Raw genomic sequence first — 22,197 nt, forward strand, 5'->3', positions numbered from 1 at the left:
TATTTTTAGGACTGAAATAATGACGGTTCGCTAATCCTGACAAATAACATAAGCAAATTTTAGTGTGAGCGCACAAATATACGGTCTGAATACATTTCACAGAGTAAAATGTGAGTTATGCCAGTGCCAATGGCGTGTAGTGTGAATTGTAACACAAGTAACACAGGTAAACTGTTCCAATTGAACTGAGGCCATCCATCTTGTTTATATGAGGGGTTACAAGCAATGAAATGTGCAATCCCAAGCAGAATCTGAAATGTATTTATACTCTAGTGTCACGCGCTGGGTGACACCCCTGGGAAGAACAGAAGAGCTGGACGCAAAGCCGGACACAAAAAGAAGCGATAATTACCGGTTCCTGAGCTTTAACAAATAAATAAACAAATGATGATCTTCTCGTTTCCCATCCCGGGTACCAGGTAAAAATAATGAACTCAAATAAGAAAGAGAAAATAAAACACAATGGAAATGCTATGAATCACAATTCTAGGTCCTGGGATGGGATCAGTATTGTATTCCAGGTGTGTGCGTATTTTAGCAGTAGGCGTGGCCCACAGGTTGCACAGATTCCCTCCCCCAGACTGAGCCTTGTCACAACCGGGTGCGACAAAACAGCACAAGTGGTGAAGTCTCTGAAGAACAGTGATATGTTAAATCAGAGGAGCTAAAAACGAACACACAAAAAAACAGTATCTAGGCTATATGCATATTAAATGGGGAGCTGCATAGCCTATGGATGAAAACATCTAATTCAATGTGACACAGCAATGTAAGGCAGACAAATCTATTATAAACTGCATGTATGATATAAAATAAAATAAAATAAAATAACTCATAAGATGTCATTCAGCAACAAAATGAGACCTGTCACTGAATCTTGTTCACTAATGTAAAACAGCTGCCTATTGTAATACTATTTCTTCCATTTATTTATGAACGAGAGTTGTTCCTGATTCTAGCTGTTGTAAAAAAAAAGCTTTAGAAAAGTAGCTTTCCACAGAAATGCCCATTTATCAAATTATCTGTAGAGGTCTGGTCTGTGGTCACAACCAGAAAATATGATGTCTGGTCTCAGCAATTGATAGAAAAAAACTATCAAAAAAAAAAAAGTTATGAATTCACCTCTCAACTGCCCCCGGTTTGTGATCCGTTCCGATGGCTAAAACCCCCAGTCCGGGAAAAAGGTTCAGAGTCTGGCGACCCATAATGTGTATCAGTAATGCCTTTCCATCAGACATGCATTTTTATCGGATGTGTGAATAACACAAACCAGTAGTTCGTAGGGAATTAGTATTCAGCAGTTCAATCTATGTTTTTCACAAGTAAATGGAAATTAGATATTGCCAAATGGAAATTATAATATTGTCTAGAGAAAAGCCCTATTTATCAATGTTTTTTTAAAGCATTTTCTGCTGTAGGCCTGCGTCGCTGCGGCGACGTGTTTGGTCTCTTCGTGAGAGCGTGAGCCAGCTCGCAGGCTGCTGAAATGTGTGCAGTCAGCCCCTGCGCCGTCTCACTGTGCTCTCCACTAGCTGAGCCACACAGTCAGAGCCGCACAGGTGTCTGATTAACCAGAGTAGCCGCTCACGCCTGATGACAGAGTACCCCTGCATGCCAAGTGCTGTTTCTTGGAATATCTGAACCTGAATACACCTTGTGTATTTAAAAATATACAGGAGTTAGGAGGCAGTAATTAGCCAACCATTTCTGAGGAGCCCTGCTTACTCCTGACCCAGTTGAACTAGGTATTTCTAGGATGCTATGCTCCCAATTAAAGCATTTAATCATGTGTGTTAAAGTTGTTGAGTGCGTGAAGGCTGTGTGTACCTGAGCTGTGAGGTACAGAAAGCCTTCAAGTGATGTTCACACCTTCAGTCTATTCAACAGGTGTGAGAGTCATCCATACCAGGAGGGCTGCAGTGCCTACTAATTCTTGGGTTGTTTCAGGACAGATTTTGTCAATTTATAGTTGTGGATTGACTGAAGAATCCTTACAGCTTCCAAAGGCCTTAAATGGCTGCTGATCTGATTGAAAAGAAACCACAAATGCCTGCAGCCACTGTGGCCCTCGAGGATTTGAAGATTTGGACACTACCACATTTTTCTCTGCTTCCAGTTTCATTCTACTGTAATATTTAACAGATAATAAATATATAGTAAGTATGTATGAATAATGTGTATAAATGTAATGATTAAGTGAAAGTTCTTGGATGTACTGTATAGTATATGGCTACACACGTTGAGAGTTGATACTGCTTTAACAACAATGGGATTGTTACAGTAGCGTTATATACATTCTTATAGCTTAATAGCTAGCTAGACCACAAGTGGCCTGGTGGACACGCAGTCAATTTCTTTGTCATTTTTAGCAAGGTTTTATGGACATTCCATTTGTAATAATTAGTCGAATTCCGACAACTTGGAAGAAAGTCCTGTTTGTTTTACCTTCCTAGTGTTTGGATATTAAAGCAGTAAAGTCATTGGCTAATGATGGCTGACTATTTTATGCCTAGAAAATAAGCTCTTGCCCCCGGCAATAGGAGAAAATAGTTTAACACAGAAATCAGCAATCAACTTGCAATTATGTCAGGATTAAGAAGTCGTTGGGCCTCATTTATCAATATTTCCGGAAATCCGTGTGCAAATGTCCAGTATGTGTAATTGGAACCAAACTAAAAATTCTGCCGGACCTTTTTCTTTGCTGTGACAAAAAAAAAAGTTGTCATTTCCAGAACGACCGAATAATCTCAAGCAACTCTGCAAGTTAATACCATACGGAAATGAATGGCTGAACAAAGGCTAAAAAAATTCAGCAATCTAAAAGGCTGCTGTATTCTTAGAAAATTGGTTTGCACCGAAGTAAAATACAGTACACACAAATTATATTAAAATGGTTTTTATATGAAATACCAATATGTCATTTCATTGTCAGAATAACTGGCAATGCAACCAGGCCTGTTTTCATGCAGTACACCCAGCTGGCCATAACCTTTCTTAACCGGGTGACACTATGGCCAATTACATCACAACATGCAGGATCTTCAGCCACAATTGGCGCTGGTACTACTGTATTAGGATTCAACTCCTGACCGCGGGACATGGTACTGCCTTGAGAACAGATGATTTAGCGCCCTATCTAACTTCCTCATTCACTTACATCCAGCCACTTCAGTGTACATGGCTCACAATTGCAAGGAGGTTCTACATTTTAAACATCTGATAAGAGTGCACTTGATCCCTGTCTGACTCATAGAAAAGAGCAAGAGCTGAATAAATAAATGATGACGATGAAGATAATAATAGATAATAAAAGATAATAGTAATTATGCTGGGCATTTACTGTAGCATTGGGGAAGCAAGGCCGGATTATGCAAGCAACACTGCAAGGCAATGATGTCAGAACGAAATGTCAGAACTCATCATAAATGTCAGTCAACCATGCAAATGAGAGAAATGACACATCTTTCAGAAATAGTGATAGGGTATACTCACAGATGGGGAATTTGTTGCCGTTGTCTTTGCCTGGAAATAACTTCACTCCTCTGGATTTAAAATCTACAGACTTTTTCACTGGATAAAGAAAAAAGAAAAAAAGAAAAACAGAATTACAAAAATAGGTGGTGGAAGTTTCAAATGCAATGTGCTTTTCATCAAAAACAACAATTATGACTATCACAGCTATTACTGCCAAATTCATGAATATCATAATTATTATTCTCTTCATTTTCTGCATCGATATTATTATCCAGTGTCACTCACATTACATCCAGTGGCAACGGAATTAAAGTTGAGAAAGTAAGTTTTGAACTTAAGGTTTGAAGGTGTAAGCATTCTTATTACCCAGTTATGTGAAATAAATTTTTATATTTCCAACACTTGAACAATTTGGCTGAATTAATTAAGCTAACTTTACTAACTATAGTCAGATGGTAGCTCAGTCAGCTAACTTGGGTTTTGCAATCTTGCTTTTCAGCAAACTTTACTAAAAAGGTTCCTGCTATCAACACTGTCACCACAGACCACTAGCTAGCATGCCCTCATTCATTTGCATTAAACCTTCAGGTAAATTGAATTTCCAAATTGTATGCGGTTATTCCTATTCTTGAGGCACGTTTGACCTCATTTGACGGAATTTGACCTACAGAAATGAAAAACACACAGGTCGCCATTTTCGTGCCATGGATGTATTCATAAAAAACCATCTCTGCAGTGATACAGAAGGACTGCCAAATGGCTGACAAGCCTAACATGGTGAAACAAAGAGAATGTACTGTCACATACACAAATGGCTATATAAATAAACAATCATAAAAAAACACTTCTGATCTGGTATATCATCAGACACCTGAAAGGTCACTGTGGTAACGATGTTTATCCTGAGAAATCCTTAGAAAATTTGCATTTGTCTTCAACTCTGAATAATACTGAAGTACCAATCTTACCATTGAATCTTTCTTCACAAACACAACATAACATAACCTAACATAACATAAAGTATGATACCATCCACCACACCATTCCTCCATTTTGTGATCATTAAGCTTAAGCATCCTTTTTTAATATTTTGCAGTCAATATTGTCAAGCAATTTTCATTTTCTCTCATTTTCTTTCTCTGTCCCCAGAACCTCTGTATTGAAGTCTTCAAGCACTCCCATTTGCCTCGGAACCTGTCCTGGCGTTTGGCTATTCATATATCTCTCCAAACTATCCCAAACATATATATCTCTGATACACAACCAACTCCCCACACCTCCACTAAAACCATCAGATTGCATTAGATTATTTCCCAATTGTACTTAATATAAGAAAGTGAATTTCAAATATAGTTCTGAAATACAAAAAGAGTCAAAATGACTCATATTAATATATAATAAATGACTCAAATGCTAATAAGGGATTTAGTAGGCACAATGCTCACAGCTATACAGCACATGGTATTAGACAAAACTGCGACAAAACCGTTTTGGCTTGAATTCTGAGAGAAAACTGTTTCCGAGAGAAAAAAGGGGAAAAACACACTTTTTAAGTTAATGATCAATGCTGGTTTAATCCAGGCCACTGTCCCTAGCATTCCTGCGTAAACCTACACTCACTGAACACTTAATTAGGTTATTAGACCTATACACCAGCATGTTAATGCAAATATCTAATCAGCCAATCATGTGACAGCAACTAAATGCATAAAAGCATGGAAATGTCAGTATGGGGAAGAAATGTGATCTAAACGACTTTGACCATGGAATGATTGTTGGTGCCAGACATGGTGGTTTGAATATCTCAAAAACTGCTGATCCCCAGAGATTTTCATGTACAACTGTCTCTAGAGTTTGCAGAGAATGGTGCGAAAAAAAACCCAAAAAACAGTGAGCAGCAGTTCTGCGGGCAAAAACGCCTTATTAATGAGAAAGGTCAGTGGAGAAGGGCCAGACTGGTCAAAGCTGACAGGGAGGTGACAGAAACGCAAATAACCATGCATTACAACAGTGGTATGCAGAAGAGCATCTCTGAACACACATTCAACCTCTCAGTGGATAGGATACAGCAGCAGAAGACTTAATAAGTCAAAAAAATACATAATAAAGGGCTCACTGAAGTGTAAGTTAAGGACTAATGTTCACTGAATCCAGGACAATTTCTCTGTTTAGTTGGCCACCCTCATATCACTCAGAAGACTGAAGAGTCTGCTCAGAACATGTTTGTCTGGACTTTGCAAGTTTTCCTAAACAGTAATATTTTGTAAACTAAATTGCCAAGGTAAGCAATATTTGCTTATTATATTCTCCTGACACAAGGGAAATATGCTCCTGGACTCCCTCCTGCAGATTTTGGGTTATTTATCTGCAGAACTCTATTGATTTTCTGAATATGTAATGGATTGTTTCTGCATGTACTCCAGAGGACAGAAACCATATTTTGCTCTCTGTGTTTCTTGCAAAGTCTGATATGCTAAAAGCCAAGAGAATAACAGATACTGAAACTGTACTTAACAACATTTAATTACGTATCATTTACAATTTAACCCCAAAGGGCTTGCCAAGGACCATCTGCTTATGACTCTTTGTATTCTAATGAAGTCACCCACAGTAGTTCATATTGTGTCGGCTTTGTCAAGATATGAGAATTACCTGCCCTTACACAGCTCTGTGATACAAGGTAATTAAAATCCAAGCATAAATTGTGCAATTCCATTGTGATGTTAAATGTTAATGGTAAAAACATATGAACCCTTGAGCACTATTGCAACATTTGTCTGTGATGTGTGAGATCACATTTATTTTCTTTATCAGCACTTGCAGGGCAATTAAGTGTTTAGTTCACAATTTGCTACTCAGAGTTAGCTCCAGAGAAAAATATATTTTACATCAAAACCTATTGCACAAACGTTTACTCACAGCTGGAGAAAACGTGTAAGAGTGGACAAGCAACCACACTATTTCAGTTTAACCTTCCAGGCATTTAAGCTCGGAGCGCCAAGAAGAAGAGAAAAGGTGAAATGGTGTCAGTGGTGAATGTGCATCACTGTGACATCAAAAACACAACACTGCAGCGTCAGGGTTGAAAGGGCTGGACAATATCAAAATTTCAGCATTCTGACAAAAGATAAAATGTCAAGTTATTGTCATATTTGAGAAACAGTTTAGTACATATCACTTGTAAACACATGGAATAGCTTGCAAGGCCATGTAGTAGAAGCACGTTCCCTGGAGTGTTAATGTTCAGGGTTGATATGGCACTCGACACAAATTGCAAAATAATGTTCCGATGGGCTATGGTCTATTCTTGTCATCAATTTTCTCATGCTTTTATTGAAAAAATATTAAAAGGGAGCTCTATCAAAAATGTGTGATTTAAAATATAATTCTTGCACATTGAAGTTGCAATTTTAACTCTGATGTTTCAAATTGAAACACTCTTCACAGAATCTGTGTCAACTGTGCTCTGCATTAACAGAAATAGGCTTTGAGGAACACATTCACACGACATATGACATATTGTGACACGACTGCTTTTAATGAATGTTTTCCCCAGATTAAGAATCAGCAATGTTACCTCTCCACTGTGCTACTTGTAGCTACACAAGGAGTACTGCAGCAGAAACGCATGCATCATCGGGAGAGGCAGTACCTCTCCACTGTGCTACTTGTAGCTACACAAGGAGTACTGCAGCAGAAACGCATGCATCATCGGGAGAGGCAGTGATATCCCGAAACCCTGACTGAATTACACCCACCCTTACAGCACCCATTTTAGAACACCTTCAGACATTTGCACAAGCTGTATCATCATTAGCTGAACAAGCCTCATTCAGAGCTGTCAGCCTCAGCCTTCCTTGGAGTTAGTTGTTAGTGTCAGCCAAAGTTCAATCAGCCCACCCAGCCACATTCAGAGTTTGTGTCAGCATCATAAGAACATATTCACAGTTGGTATCACAGTCAGACAAACATGTGAGTTTGTTATGGCAGGATCTAAAAAATATTATGAATGTATTCTTTTTTAAATTTTATTATTTATATGATACAGTGCACATTAATCAATATGACTGCACAGTACCTGTGACTGTGTTGGCACACATAAATGGTTACATAAATAATGTGAAATAATACAGGTATCTAGCTAGCAAATGGGCAAAGGGTACCTGCTTGCATACAAAAACTAGAAAAGCTGATACAAGTCCTGCGTACGCATGATGGTTTCTTAAAAAGGACACAAAATGCCCTTCACCTGGTGGCACCGGGCAAATTGTTCCCTGCCACCCAATGCCTATAAACTAAGAACATAGGAACATGTCAGAGTTCAGTATGAGAAAATGGCATTCAGCCCGTTGAGGCTCATAATTTCCCCCACTATCTATAGGGTAATCAACTTCATGCCACACCTTGTCTTGAAGGGAATAATTCACTTTATGTGGTTTTTGATAAGTTTATGATGCATTGCCAGCTTTACAATGGCAGGTATAGGTCTGGGCTGAAGGTCTGAAATATTTCAAGTAATTCCAAGCAGCTTGTACAGTGATGTTATGTTTCCAGGGGCTGTATACATGACCAGATTTATTTATTTGTGTCTATTATTTATGTAATGTAATGTTATTTAAAACTATTTTGTATAATGTATATCAAAATAGAATTTCACTTTTACACTACCGTTCAAAAGTTTGCTTTTTGCTTTGTATTTGGTTGCATATCTTTTGTATGCCATGACTTCCTGATGTCTGTGACCTTCAGAGTCTGGATATCGTATTTTCAGGTTGTCCTACAAGTGATACTAAACCTCTTTGCATTTGAATGGATCTCTATGGGAATTGGGGGGTGGGACTAGATTCTTCTGATACAGTATGGAACACATTTGTTGGCTAAATGTCATCATGGGTCCAAGGTATCAAATGAGCCTCAAGCCACTGTGCTGATGTCAGATAAGCAGTAGATACTATAATAATTGTTTCTCCTGAATATTTTTTCCAGGGTAATTTGTAGGGAGAAACAAATCTTGTAGTATCTACTGCATATCTGGCAGCAGCATGATGTTTTGAGGCTCATTCGATCCTTTAACTGTAAGCAACACAACTAAGGTCTGAAATATGCAATTGAAAAATGTATGCACTGCAATGCAAAATGCACAAAAACAATACAAATATATTAACTCTCGTGTATAACAAAACTGCAATAAATAACATGCTGTTATTCCTTTGGATGATGTATAATAATACATGGTGATTTATATAAAATGCATATAGCACTTAATTTTTTAAGCTAATGTCAAACATTTTGATTCACTGAGGTTTGAAAATACTATCAGAAAGCTACCCGATTTTTTAATGTTGGACTGGCTGTGTGATGGAAAATATAATATTTATTTACAGTTTTCAACGATCACATAACTACACACAGTATCAATTATGAAACATTACATAACATCTGAGTGATTGTCCTTCATATAGTTCAGATAGAATATAGTTTATAGTTCAAATAGTTTATAGTTGTATGGTGAAAATCAGCATTAAGGCAGGGAGATTACTATGCCTAATAAATTACTCCAGTGCAGGTTTGATGCAGTAGAGAAATTTTGATACAGATATGAATCCTACTCATTGTTAATGAGTTTCATGACACCGGACTAGATTGACCTTTAAGATTAAACAGTAAAGATATCCATCCGATGACTTAATCCACTCCTGTGCTGACAGCACCCAGGAAATAAGAAGCAAGCAAACACTGACAACATTTCCATGGATTTATTTCAAAAGTCTTCGAAATCATTTCTACTTCATTAGCAATCTGCCAGAAAGCTCATCTTTAATGCGCACAGATGATTCTTTTGATATTTAAATGACCTTTTCCCCGGTAAATGTTATTTTCATGCACCTTCTGCATGTCATATACAGTAATTTGGAACAGGGTTACCTTGATATTGCGCGCTGAAGCCTCTAAACCGATGATTGCTGTCAGTCACGAAGTGAAGCCTTAGCCAGTTCTTGTTGCTAACAACTGGCGGAGGTATATTCATGCCAGACAACCTGCAATTGAAGAGGGAGATATATTGAAAGAAAATCATATTAAAAGTCTGCAAAACCTATTCTAACATCATGATTAGACATTGGCTATAAGTATGTGCAGAGAAACAATGCAGAAAACCTGAAAAAGCTGTGGCTCACAAAAAGCAAAGACAAAGAGTATTTTCACTCAAATGTTAATCACAAGACAAATATTGATTGATTCCAGGTTTGTCACATTGCCAGCACAGGAGCACTGGATAAAGTGCTCAGTGATATGCACACAATGTTCAGAGTTCAGATCAGGACAAATGCAAAGAAGAAAATACAAAATAAATAAATAAAATCAAATAAAAATGTAAAACAAAACATGTAAACTGATTCAAAATAGCTTTGTTAGTGACATTGCCAATTGAAAAAAAAAATCTCATCACCACACTTTCACTGCAAAACACAAACACAAAATTATAATTTTAAGGTTGATAACAGGACATATATTATGCTGTGTAACTACAAACAGTATTTATATCTCCAAAAATCAACATTGATTATCACTTCCCACCGTATACATTTGGGATGTACCCAAATGGAAGGGATCTCTATCTCTAACATCATGGCCCAGTTCATCCTGCGTATACTGTAAGAAAAGTTCCTTCATCCGGATAATGCAATGGTGCACACAAGACAGAAGAGGAGTGAACATAAATAGAAAATAGTGTTGAGGAAGCTACTCTAATGAACTAATTTGAGACGGGTGCGTGGGGGTTGGACCCAAAATGCACGACTCAGAAACAATAGTAAGATAAAGTCCCGTAAGGGCTTTATTCGGGACGAGTCCCAGGAGCGTAGTCAAAACAAACAAAGTCCATACACGAAGATCCAGCCAAACAAATACAAAACGAACAAAAAGCACGGTGCCGAGGGAAGAGGCAATCTCGTAGTCGGTAGGCGTGCGGGGAGGTCCGGTAGCAGGAGAGCAGTCAGCGGGGCAGATGAACAGGCGGACGGCAGGCAGAGGCGTAGTCGTGGGCGAAGCGGGAGTCGAAACCATGAAACAATCAGCGGGGCAAAAGTACATAAACGGTAGGCGGGGACGTAGTCGAAAAACAAAACGAAGGTCACAAAACAGAAATCAATGGTCGATGGTCAGTAACAGGCGTGGATCGTAACGTGTAATCAAGACAGTAAGTAATGCTCAAGAGTTGCGTGAAAAGACAGAGGCAGACAATTTCGCAGTGAACAGTTGCGCGACTGGGCTATAAATGCAGGTGTAGACAGGTGTAGACAATTAGTAAGAGCGTAGCAAGGAAATGGAAAACAGGTGCGATGGATGACAAGTTTAACAAGGAGATTAGTAATCGTTAGTAATAAACCTATCCTGCCCTAGCATTAGTAAATTAGTAAATGACATGTACGAGAAACATAAGGTAACATGAACACATGATTAGTCTTGTTAGTTTCTACCCAATCCTGATCTAGCGTTAGTAGTTTTAGTAAATAGACAAATAGAACATAAGGGGAGTGAAGGACAGAACGAGAGAGAGAGAGAGAGAGAAAAGGCGGAACGCAAGGTTTGCGGAAAAACATGTAAAAGTGTATGCATAACAACGACCAGTTAACGAGACAATAAACATAAATCAAAACATAACACAAAGCGGAACTAAGACGATAATCACTCAACATAACCAGGTAATATAATCGTACGAAAACATAACTAGACATGACAAGAAAATAAATCGTAACAAGAACTAAACTAAACAACATGACGAACCTAGACTAGCATAATACATGATAAGACACTACGTGACTAAGACAACATGAATAAACATAAATCAACATAAAACATGGTGAGACAGACCTGAAACGTGACATAATTCACCTACCGAATAGTCTACACTTGAAGTCGTTAAGCTACAGCACAGCTACCTACAAACTGTAAGAAAAGTAGATGAAATGGCCGAAGGAGACAACTGAATCCATGAAAATTTTTTTTTTAAATGGCCTTGCTCTTGCCATCACACTGTTACAAGTCAACCATGGTCTAATCTGTCCACAAGACCTTTGTACAGAACTCTATAGGCTCTTTTCGGTACTACTTTGCCAACTGTAACATGGCCATCCTTTTTATGCTGCTAAAGAGTGGTTTGCATCTCGCAGTATAGCCTCTGTGGATCTGTTTGTGAAGTCTTCTGCAGAGAGTAGTCATTGACATGTCCACACCTGCCTCCTGAACACTGTTTCTGAGTTTCTGTTTGAGGGTTCTTTTTCATCACGATTTTTATCAGCGATTTATTATTATTATTATTTATGGGGCCGACATGGCTCAGGCAGTAAGAGCAGTCGTCTGGCAGTCAGAGGGTTGCAGGTTTGATCCCCCGCCCAGGCTGTGTTGAAGTGTCCCTGAGCAAGGCACCAAAACCCCCAAATGCTCCTGACGAGCTGGTCAGCGCCTTGCATGGCAGCCAATCGCCGTTGGTGTGTGAGTGTGCGTATGAATGGGTGAATGAGAAGCATCAATTGTACAGCGCTTTGGATAAAGGCGCTATATAAATGCCACCCATTTACCATTTACCATCAGCCTCATAATTGCTTCCTCGACTATCAGTGGCCAAACTCCGGTTCTCATGTTGACAAATGCCAATAACAGACTCCAAAGGAAATCAGAAACCTAGAATCAACACGAGATACTGAAAGCTTTCTTATACCTGCACCAAGGAAGAGATAGAATACACCTATCTAATCAGAAACAGTTGAGAAGCCAACTGTCCAATTACTTTTCTTCCTTAAAAAGAAAGACTATGTATAAAAAGAGAAGTAATTCCTATACAGATCACCCAATATGGATGTAAATACCAAATTAAAGATGACAGACTGCATTTTAACCTCACTATTCATTGCTTAATTTCAAATCCAATGATGACAAGATACCATACTGTATGTTGATGAATGCTTTTTGACTGCGCTGTATATAAGAAATGGCAGCAAGTAAATCTACACTTCTAGATCATTGGGACAGATTGTCACAAGGCCATTGACTCACTTTATTCAGCAGAGCAGTCAAGGTATGTGTGACAAAGGGTTGAGCAGTTCCCTAACTGTCCTGGCCAAATTCCATTTTTGGCTCTGAATCTTTCCAGCTAATCATCATTGAGTTTTATTGATATAAAACACCACCCACACACTCCTCCTCCTGGAGTCAAGGGCCAGTATAATATGTAACTGCACTGGCCTCAGTTGAACCTGAAGTCTCTGCAGAAGCACCCAAAGAATAAATACATGAATACATTAGAATTAAGTGGATGCCTGTTCTCTGATCTCCCCCCAAAAGAGAAAGGCCTTGAATGTAGCATGGGAAACAGCGAAGAGCATCTGTGTTCAGAAAGACAGCTATCTGGGATTGTTTCTTTAGTGAGCACAACTTTAGCAAGTGCCCTTTTCTTCTCAAAAAACATTCATTTACATACAGTATGGTCCTGAATTGTTAATTTGCTAGAGAGGCATGCTCATTATGAGAAATAGCTCACATCATTTATTATAGTGTTGTGAATTTCCTGAATCATTTACATTTAGTAAATGCACAAGAGCAAATTACCTGAGTTACCAATACCTGAGATCTGAACCTGAAAATATTTGGCTATAATCTCAATTCATTCAGCACTACTTCACGCTACAGCCTCAGAATAAATATTTAATACACCCAAGACGTGATCAATACCAATAAATGCATGTGTGATGACAAACAATGCATGCACACTCACACACACACGCACACACGCATGCATGCATGTACACACATGAGTTTAGGGTCGCTGCAGCCTGGATGCCATAAATGTAGTTTGGTCTGTGTCCTTACACAACAATGGCAGGGTTGAAACCTGCAGTGAGTACAACCTGAATGCCAAACTACATCGTACTGCTACCCTGATAGTCAGTTGATTGACAGCTAAGGGACCTAACATCTCAGAGGATAGATGGGGTAATCGATTTCTTACCCCAGTTGTATTGGTTGGCCTTTCGGGCTGGTTACCATTTGCTGGGATGTAAATGACGCAAGCACGGCAGGCATACAAAAAAGCCCTTAGTCACTCATCAAATCAGAATACATTTCCTGCCTTCCTGCATTCTGAAAGTGCGTCAAGGTCTTGGCTATAACTGGAATGAATTGAATCGCGAGTGGATTGATGGTGACAATAAGAAGCAACGGGGGAAAGGCTTCAGAGACCTGTGTTGCAGCAACACTGCCGATTCATCAGCAAGCTATTCAGCCATCCTCCACGCAATTCTAATATTTAACTTGGACACGCCTAAAGGAGAGGAAGAAATCCTAGTGATGAAAGAGCCTAACAAAAGGAAGCTGCCATTTCACATTTCATCCAAATTACCCCAGCCTAATGTTTCCATGTTATTGATTCATGGTATGCATATTAAATGAAAAAGAAGCATTATTAAAGGAATGCAGTGTGGAGAGAGCAGCACCTATACACAGATAAAGTGAAAACATGAAAATAGAGCCCGTTGTTTTGAAGAAATTTCCATTTTTGTCTTCATGGTGAGTTATCTTCTTGTCAGGGAGTGCATGCTCTTTATGACAGGTAAGTCACTGTGCTTAGTTTCCTGTACATTTCTAGATGCACTGTTTCTGGAAATAATGTGGAAGCACTTATCAGAGTTTTCATATCCCCACTTCCATCTCTACAAGGTGTCTCTGGCTAGATGAGCATAATGCTGCTCCCACTCTATCTGCTTAAGGAAGAAGATACTTATCATGGCTCTTTATCTGTGAATCCCATTGCTCAGCCATTTCAAAGTCTGGCAATGACTCCCCCAGCACAGGCACATACACACACACACACATACACGCGCGCACACACACACACACACACACACCTGGCTGCTTAAAGGAAAACTAGCGGTCCACCTGTTCTAAGGCCTGTAGAATCCCCGACAAGTGACTGAGTATCACCCTGAAGATAAATGAGGGACCTTCAGCTTAGCAGACAGTGTCTCTCCATGAAGGTTATGTTTCAAAGTAAGTGCTTATACACAACAGAGGCATTTATTTGATGGCTTCTTGGATATGTCTGAGTACAGGCTTTGCTACCCAATCAAGTCCTGAATGACAGTTTCTTACAGTTTAGTTCAGATCCAGACCAGGTCAGGTTGCAATCCAGGTTTTTTCTTTTTTTTTGCACCATTCTTTGCAAACTCCAGAGACTAGTAGGCGTGATAATCCCAGGAGATCAGCAGTTTCTGATATACTCAAACCACCCTGTCTGCCACCAACAATCATTCCATAGTCAAAGTCACTTTTTTTCCCCATTCTGATGGTTGATGTGATCATTAACTGAAGCTCCTGACCCATATGTACATGATTGTATGCATTGCACTGCTGCCACACAATTGGCTGATTAGACAATTGCATTAATAAGTAGGTTTAATAAATTACAAATATTCCTATTAAAAGTGCTCGGTGAGAATATTGACCCAAACTGCACAAATTACCCTCTGTGCATGCCACACAGTAAAATGTCCCGTGTTAATTCAATGAGTCCAATAGGGACCACATGCAATCTATAGTTGACGTAACACCTTCACTGTGCATACACTATTTTTGACAAGTTTCAGGCATGTATTCCATCATCACAACTATATTTTAAAAAGTGTGGTTCAAACAAAAGAAGGCCTGTCTTCAAAATGGTGGGTGCAGTGAATATTAGCAGTGAAAATATTCAGATCAGAGTAAGATATTCCCCAAGTCAGAACATGATATTCCAGCCACAATAAAGTGGAACGACAGAAACAGAGACATAAATATAATCAATGTTTCTCGATGGTTCACTTTTAATTACCATAAAACTGCAATTCTTAGTCCTAGCACTGCTTACAATGCAAGTAATGCCCTGCATTTGTTGGAGACCAGCATCTATTAATGGTTCTGACGTAGGCTACACTTCATTATAAAAGTAGGATACTGGCATTGAAACTGCCAGTTTATAGGTTTAATGTCATGCAGAGATTTTATAACAGTATGATAAAGAAAAATGAGAACTATATATCTATACGTGGCAGGCAGCATATGTATCTAAAAATATTGTTAGTATCACTGTGAAGTAGCAATGAACTTCTACATCTGCATTCCAGTTCTTTGAGCTGTGAAAATGTATAAACATTTCATTTTCCCCCCTTCCGTTTGTACGCTCGCTTGGGGTCCATTCCAACCTCCCTCGTTGCTGATCCACTCTTGTTTTCCAAATAAGACGTTATGTGATAGCATCTTGTTTAAATTTATTAGCGAATTGTCTCTGGTGCCGAATGGTAACATCTCTCAGCTTGCTAGCTACAACATTTTAACTGCACTGCAATGAGATATTGACAGACTGCTTTCTGGATTATTCCCTGGCTATTATTGGGGACCAGTGTTTATTTGCATTTTTATGTTTTTGTTCCTGGCTGTTAAGGGACCAGCTTTGTTACATACCCTGTGTCTAATGGAGGCTTTACTGTAGATTGTTTCTTCACAAGCACAGTTTTGTGAGTTTAAGAAATCTACTTAATACACCACTAACACTTGCCTTTGTTTGTCAGACAAAATTAAGGACAATTATTACTTGAAACCATGCCAAACATGCATTTAAAATATATTATGAGGGGCAAGACCTTCAAGAGAAAAGGAAACACAACAGGCATTGCTCTGCATAGGGTTAGGCAATAATGAGGTTAGACAACCTCTGGAGAACTGTGCTGATGACCGGGACATTAATTGATTAATGCCACAGGCAATGCGATATCTTGAGCCAGACAAGGTATAGCTATGAAGCTATAAAGACTTTCGGGTTCTAAAGTAAGATAAATAGGTTGTCAAAACATTGTAGATGTAGGCACATGTTTGAATCAGACTTGCGCTTAGTAAACAAATTTAGTTTACCTTATGTGACAGCACACAATGTGCAATTAAGCATTCAGCAATCTTCACCTATTGCCTTAGAAATATGTAATCATCACAACAATATGAAATACAGCTCTGGAAGAAGTTAGAGGCCACCCCTTGTTACTTGTTACTGATTCTTGGATCCTTTCAATGTGAAGACATTGTTCTTTTTATTATTTATAAGTATAAACTTTTATACCTGTTTATTTTGCATTATTCAATGTGTAACACTATCTATTTTTAGTGTTTGGGCTAGTTGGATGACATTTTCATTTGCTTAGAATTAAAATCATGAATAGTTCATGAAAGAATAACAAATAACAAAGGTCTCGACAAATAGTTCAAGTTATACCATAATCACCTGCAGCCTGTCACCAGCAACACAATCCCATCAGGCCACAGAGACAATGAGCAGTATCATACATTAGTCTATTTTAAAATATATCAGAATATCTTCTGGAAGCAAGGGAACATCAGAGACTATGAATAGCACCAAGTAGAAACATTTGTTTAGAAGAGGTTGTAGTCAAGAGTCTTTGTATGTATTGTGGAGAAAACTACATGAGCTCAGTATCATCTTTCAGTCTGATAGATCTTTTCCAGATCTGGGGAACAGCAGTCCAAGGCACTGTCAGCCAGGAAAGTCATATACCATTTTATTCAAGACCAATGTGTCTAACTGAAAACATCATTAGATCTGTGGATGACCTTTTGCAGGATCCAGGGCCATTCAAGTATTATTATAGTACTTGCTACGAATTGTCATGCAATTTACACCTGATATATCACACTGGTATTTTCAAAACATTTTTTACTAGGGGAAGATTTATGTAATGGGTAGTATTAGCTTAGAAATTCTATATTGAGAAACCTCTAATTGGTACAATACTTTGCAGATGTACTTACAGTATAGCCATATACACAAGGGATTCTTTAATATTTTCAATGAAAATATTTTCAAATCAGGCAGGAATGCCAAAGTTTGAAGGTTTGTTCTATCGGGTTTCCATATTTAAACGTTGTGTTAAAAAAGACATCATCAAAAAACATTTACAATTCCCATGTGGATTCTCTTACCAGCTGTTATGGAATGTGCAGTCAGCTCTGGTGTACTTAAGTGTTGTGCTGCTGACCTAACAGTAACTATCACAGCAGAAGTTGGAGAATTGAAAAAATGGGCACAAACCAAGGACAGCAGAGAAGTTAAAGGTTATGCTTGAAAAATGTCACAGAAAAAAAGCAGACAAAGCAGAAACCCATATCCGAGGTCCCGCGGCACAAGAGCAGACAGGAAGTTCAGATTAATCACAAAAATGATCCTGCATCAACATGAATTGACTGTCTGTTTTTCCTTTATTATTTATCTATGTATTTAAGTGCAATTATAGAAGAAACCTGAAGGTTAACTTTTTTGGAAATTTCAACCGAAGTTAGATTATAAGATTGATACCAATTTCATCCGTGTGCGTCTGATTCCGTACTAGCACTATCAATGGCTGCTGATGGAAGCAACATTAGCTCTATGAAATGAAGGGACAGAAATGCACCTAGATACCTCTCTGCAAAGCTGAGTTAATTACATGATGCATCTTGTATGTTTAGAAATAAAAAACGGAAAGATCATATCTTAGTTGTTTTAGAGGTAGCTAAATTCACAACTATAATTGACAAACCATGTATCCATCCACTGGGGGCAGTGATTCTGTGCAGGGCTACTTGAAGAGTGAATTAGGGGTTGCCAGGTATGCAGTACAATGGCTGCAGTAGGAGTAGCAGAGGCGGTGCAAGCTTACAGTCAGTGATACGCTCAGATGGTGAAGAAGCTCCAATTTGAATCAACTTCAAAATGATCCTCATTTTCACTTTCAGTCAGCCACGATTAGCAGCTAGTTTGCTAACAGTTTAAGCAGCATTGCTTCAGTCAGCTGGGTTTTGTTGACAGTAATATTCTGGTGCGAGGCTGTGAAATTTACACCAGGAACCCCCCAATCTACATGTTAAGCAGTGCTGCGTAGCTACTAATCACTGCACCCAGTGGATGGATACATGAGTGTCAACTATAGTTCTGAAAGTTTTCTGTTTTTATTTTTACTTGTTATAAATACGTCTGATGCATGTGGAAATAACTCTTTTCCACCACTTTTGGAGATGCAGGAAGGTGTATTTCCATCACTAATTAGCAAAGCAAACATTCCGTCTGCAGCCATTCATGGAGGAAGCACAGTTAGCATACAGCATGTAGATATTGTCTAATATTTTTGTACTGGATGGAAAGGAATGTAATTGGTTTCAATCGTATCATCTATGGTTAAAATAGCAAAAATTTGGAATTTGACTGTTCCTTTAACTGAAAAGTAATTTATGATGAAAAAGGCAGAGCATTTTGAACTTCTTGGCTGTAAATGGAATACACACATATGGATGCTGTCAAAAAGGCAAAGGTTTGGTTAGATAATAAAGGGTGGAAATTAAAGTCTATCAGTCAAGCATGTTTTCAGAAGTGGTGTGAATTGAACGGAATTGAATGACTGGCTTGTGAGAATCAGTGTCACTCCTGTTATTAACACGGATGGTGGAATGCTTCTTCTCCAAAAAGGCACAGATCAAAGCTTCAAAGCCAGTCAAGCTCCTCACCATGCCAGCTATGCAATTATAAAAATAAATAAAATAAATCACAGATCATCAGCAATTATGAGGTCATCAACATTTTTAATTACATGGTATGCATGAAGATAAATTCTGTTCACATAGCAGTGAGTGCATCTGGAATGTTCTATACAGTATTAAAGACTTCATAAGATCTCATAAATGGCACCTGTAAACCTCCACTCAATAAATAACAAAGAAAATGTTGCAAAGTCTAGTCAGAAAAAAAATAAAAATCTATAAGTAGTTATGCATATGCTTTGCAAAAATCAAAGTCAGACAAAGCAGTAATGAAAATGTAAGAGATTTGGACACAGTTTTCAGCACAATCATATTAAAAAGCACTTGGCTGAATTCACTCTGTCACTGAGGTGGACAAATGGGCAGAGACATAAAGGCACAGCATTTCTGATGGCTGTCCTTCTCAGGGGTCAGTGCTGGCCCCATGACTCATCACTATGAACCATCTGGGGGACCCATCAACATTAAAATGTGATTTTGCCAAAATTAATAAGCTGGTGGCACAGATGAGCTCAGGAATTTGATATACTCTCTTTTAATATGCAACTCTATGAATATGTAGAGTGTGGGTTCAGTTTTTGTTTTGACTACATTTGGATGACTCTCAAAATTACCTGAATCAAAAAACGCTAAATGAAAATTAATCTGCAAATTATGCTTAGGGTATGAGTCAAGGTTGGACAGACGGAGCATGCTGACTCTTCCTGAATAGCCCTGTGCTTGCGCTCAATACTACATCACTTGTGTGAACAAGTCTCTTTAAGTAGTTACAGAAAGTCAATAAAATAAGAACCAAAGAAATCACCCTCAGCTCTGATCCAGAGCAATACACAGTACACAGTATAATCTAGTTGGGAAGCTGGATAGTTTTTGAAGCAATGCAGGTTAATTTAAGTATCAAACACAAGTGTACAAACGCAGCACCCTACATGAGAATCAAGCCTATAATCTTAGAGTTACAAGCCTAGTTCTATAACTATTATGCTACACTGCATGCCCAAACCTTGCCATAAACAATTAAACAAGTAAATAAACAAACATGAAAGTAAGATTGCCATGTGAAAGGTGTGAGGTTAACAATAAGTATGAATCTACAGTATGCCTTAGGGTGGCAGGGGTATACCATTCAGCAAGAGGATGGCTGCTGGGAAATATTTAAGACACAGATCTGGCATAGTGGTCCCATCACTGTAGTCTGCCATTGGCTATTCCCCCACTGGTTTTAATTCCTGTGCCCAAATATGTGGTTGGCGGCATGCCCTAGTTCATATAATGCAAAGTTCATATAATTTGACCTTTAACCACATCCAACTGGCAAAAACCAATACATTTGTAATGTGCAGTTTTGTTAGTTGATCCTTGAAAAACAGAAGAAAAAAAAATCTTGTGTATTACTGGACTCCCTGAGCTCCACAAAAGGAGTTTCATGGAATACAGACATATCAAATAAAGCTTTTCATAGCCTAATGTCAGCATTTTAATGGAACAGGTTTGTTGTGTCTTTAGTGTAGTGACTATTGAATGAACATTATCATTGAATTGTACAGTTAACTTGTATCGAGCCAGTTCCTAATGGTAAGCTGGATAGTAGAAGTGAGAACAGGCAAATACCAAAATGTATTCAGATGTGGGAAACAAATCCTGTCATATTAATATATAGTCAACTTTAATTCTTATGTAATGAGAGCTTTAAACAAATAATTTCAGTGTATGTATTACAAATTGCAGTAGACCCTTACATTTAAATCTGAACTATCGAGTTAATATGATGGTTATGCATGTGTAATTTGTTTGGCAATTCATACAATAGCCAAGTGAACTGAATCGACCCACAATTATTAATAGGCACTCAGAGCCATCAAACACTCCTCTTCCTTATTGCTGATGTCACACTCATATATATTTTGTGCTCACATATAAAAAAACATTGTGCTTTTCTAGGTGACAAGCGAAGAGCCTTGCCATTATAATCTGAAAGCTGCTTAACACCACATTGGGCTTTTCCAGATGGTCTCCAAACCGAGCACTAATTACGTCCAGCCCCACAGCCCTCTTTCAGGTGCTGAGAACCACAATGTTGCTGGGTAATAAAGCTGCTGGAAATACACCAGCATTAATACTGTCAGCTCTTAAAAGGGTTAATGTTTATAAGCTTATTTTTATTATATACCACACTTTGGAAAAGACAGCATGGTGATAAATGCATCTGCCCTGAAAAGCAATTAAACTTGAACCCATAGCACAGAGTATCTTTTAAATTGTATGCATTTGTTTACTTTCCAAAAGAGTAGTCATTATAGCTTCACAGCCCATTAGCTAACTTATATGCTAAGGACCTGTCATTTATTCAAAATTCTAATGCCTCAATGGAGCCACATTAAAATGGCAACATTTACATATTTTTATTAAGCTCAGCTTATACCATGCAGTATCTATATACAATAGCAATAAGACTTATCAAATTCAAATGTGGTGACTCAATTAGACAATCACACACCGTGTAATTTCCCAATAATGGAAGCTGAAATGAGAAACAGTTTCATGAGTTTCTCTTATGGGGAAAATGGCTAGTATAAAAAACGAACATGCTCAAAATAATCACCAAATGAAATGATGTGATGACAGAACACTTCTCAATAATAAGTATACGATTTCATTCAAATCACACTCCAACAGAAACCTACCCGCAGAATTTTATAAAATAGTATCAAAGAAATCAGCTGCATCAACATTCTGGGTTTTTTAATGTGCAGAATGGCTTTCGAAGTGAACTCTTCCTTATTTATGGGATTAAAGAAGCAGCACACTTACCATGTGAATGTGTGTGGATGTTTACTAAATCAATATTAAAATGCATAAATCGGTTACATAAACTGGATTTGCTTTTGAAAACATTATACCGGAGTGTATTCCTTCCAAAAGCTATGAATTTATTATAAGTTATTATAATATTAGTAATGAAAAAGTAGTTGTAAGAATGGGAACGGGAATGGGAATTCATTTATTACTTACATTATTTTAATTGTTGGTAAAAAAATTTACCAACACAAACACAAAACATTTTCAAATATAATTATTTCATTACTTTAAAGGTACAATAGGTAAGATTTTTGT

At 38.1% G+C, this 22,197-nt stretch overlaps 1 protein-coding gene across 1 annotated transcript in view; it reads right to left on the minus strand.

Annotated features, from left to right (window-relative positions):
• LOC133110161 (CUB and sushi domain-containing protein 3-like) overlaps nt 1–22,197 on the minus strand; it is a 317,158-nt gene that overhangs the window by 177,180 nt on the left and 117,781 nt on the right. Inside the window, 2 exon segments of the mRNA XM_061220063.1 lie at nt 3,493–3,570; nt 9,400–9,512. Coding sequence (XP_061076047.1) covers nt 3,493–3,570; nt 9,400–9,512 — 191 coding nt within the window.

This window comes from Conger conger, chromosome 1 (genome assembly GCF_963514075.1).
Source record: "Conger conger chromosome 1, fConCon1.1, whole genome shotgun sequence".
NCBI lineage: Eukaryota > Metazoa > Chordata > Actinopteri > Anguilliformes > Congridae > Conger > Conger conger.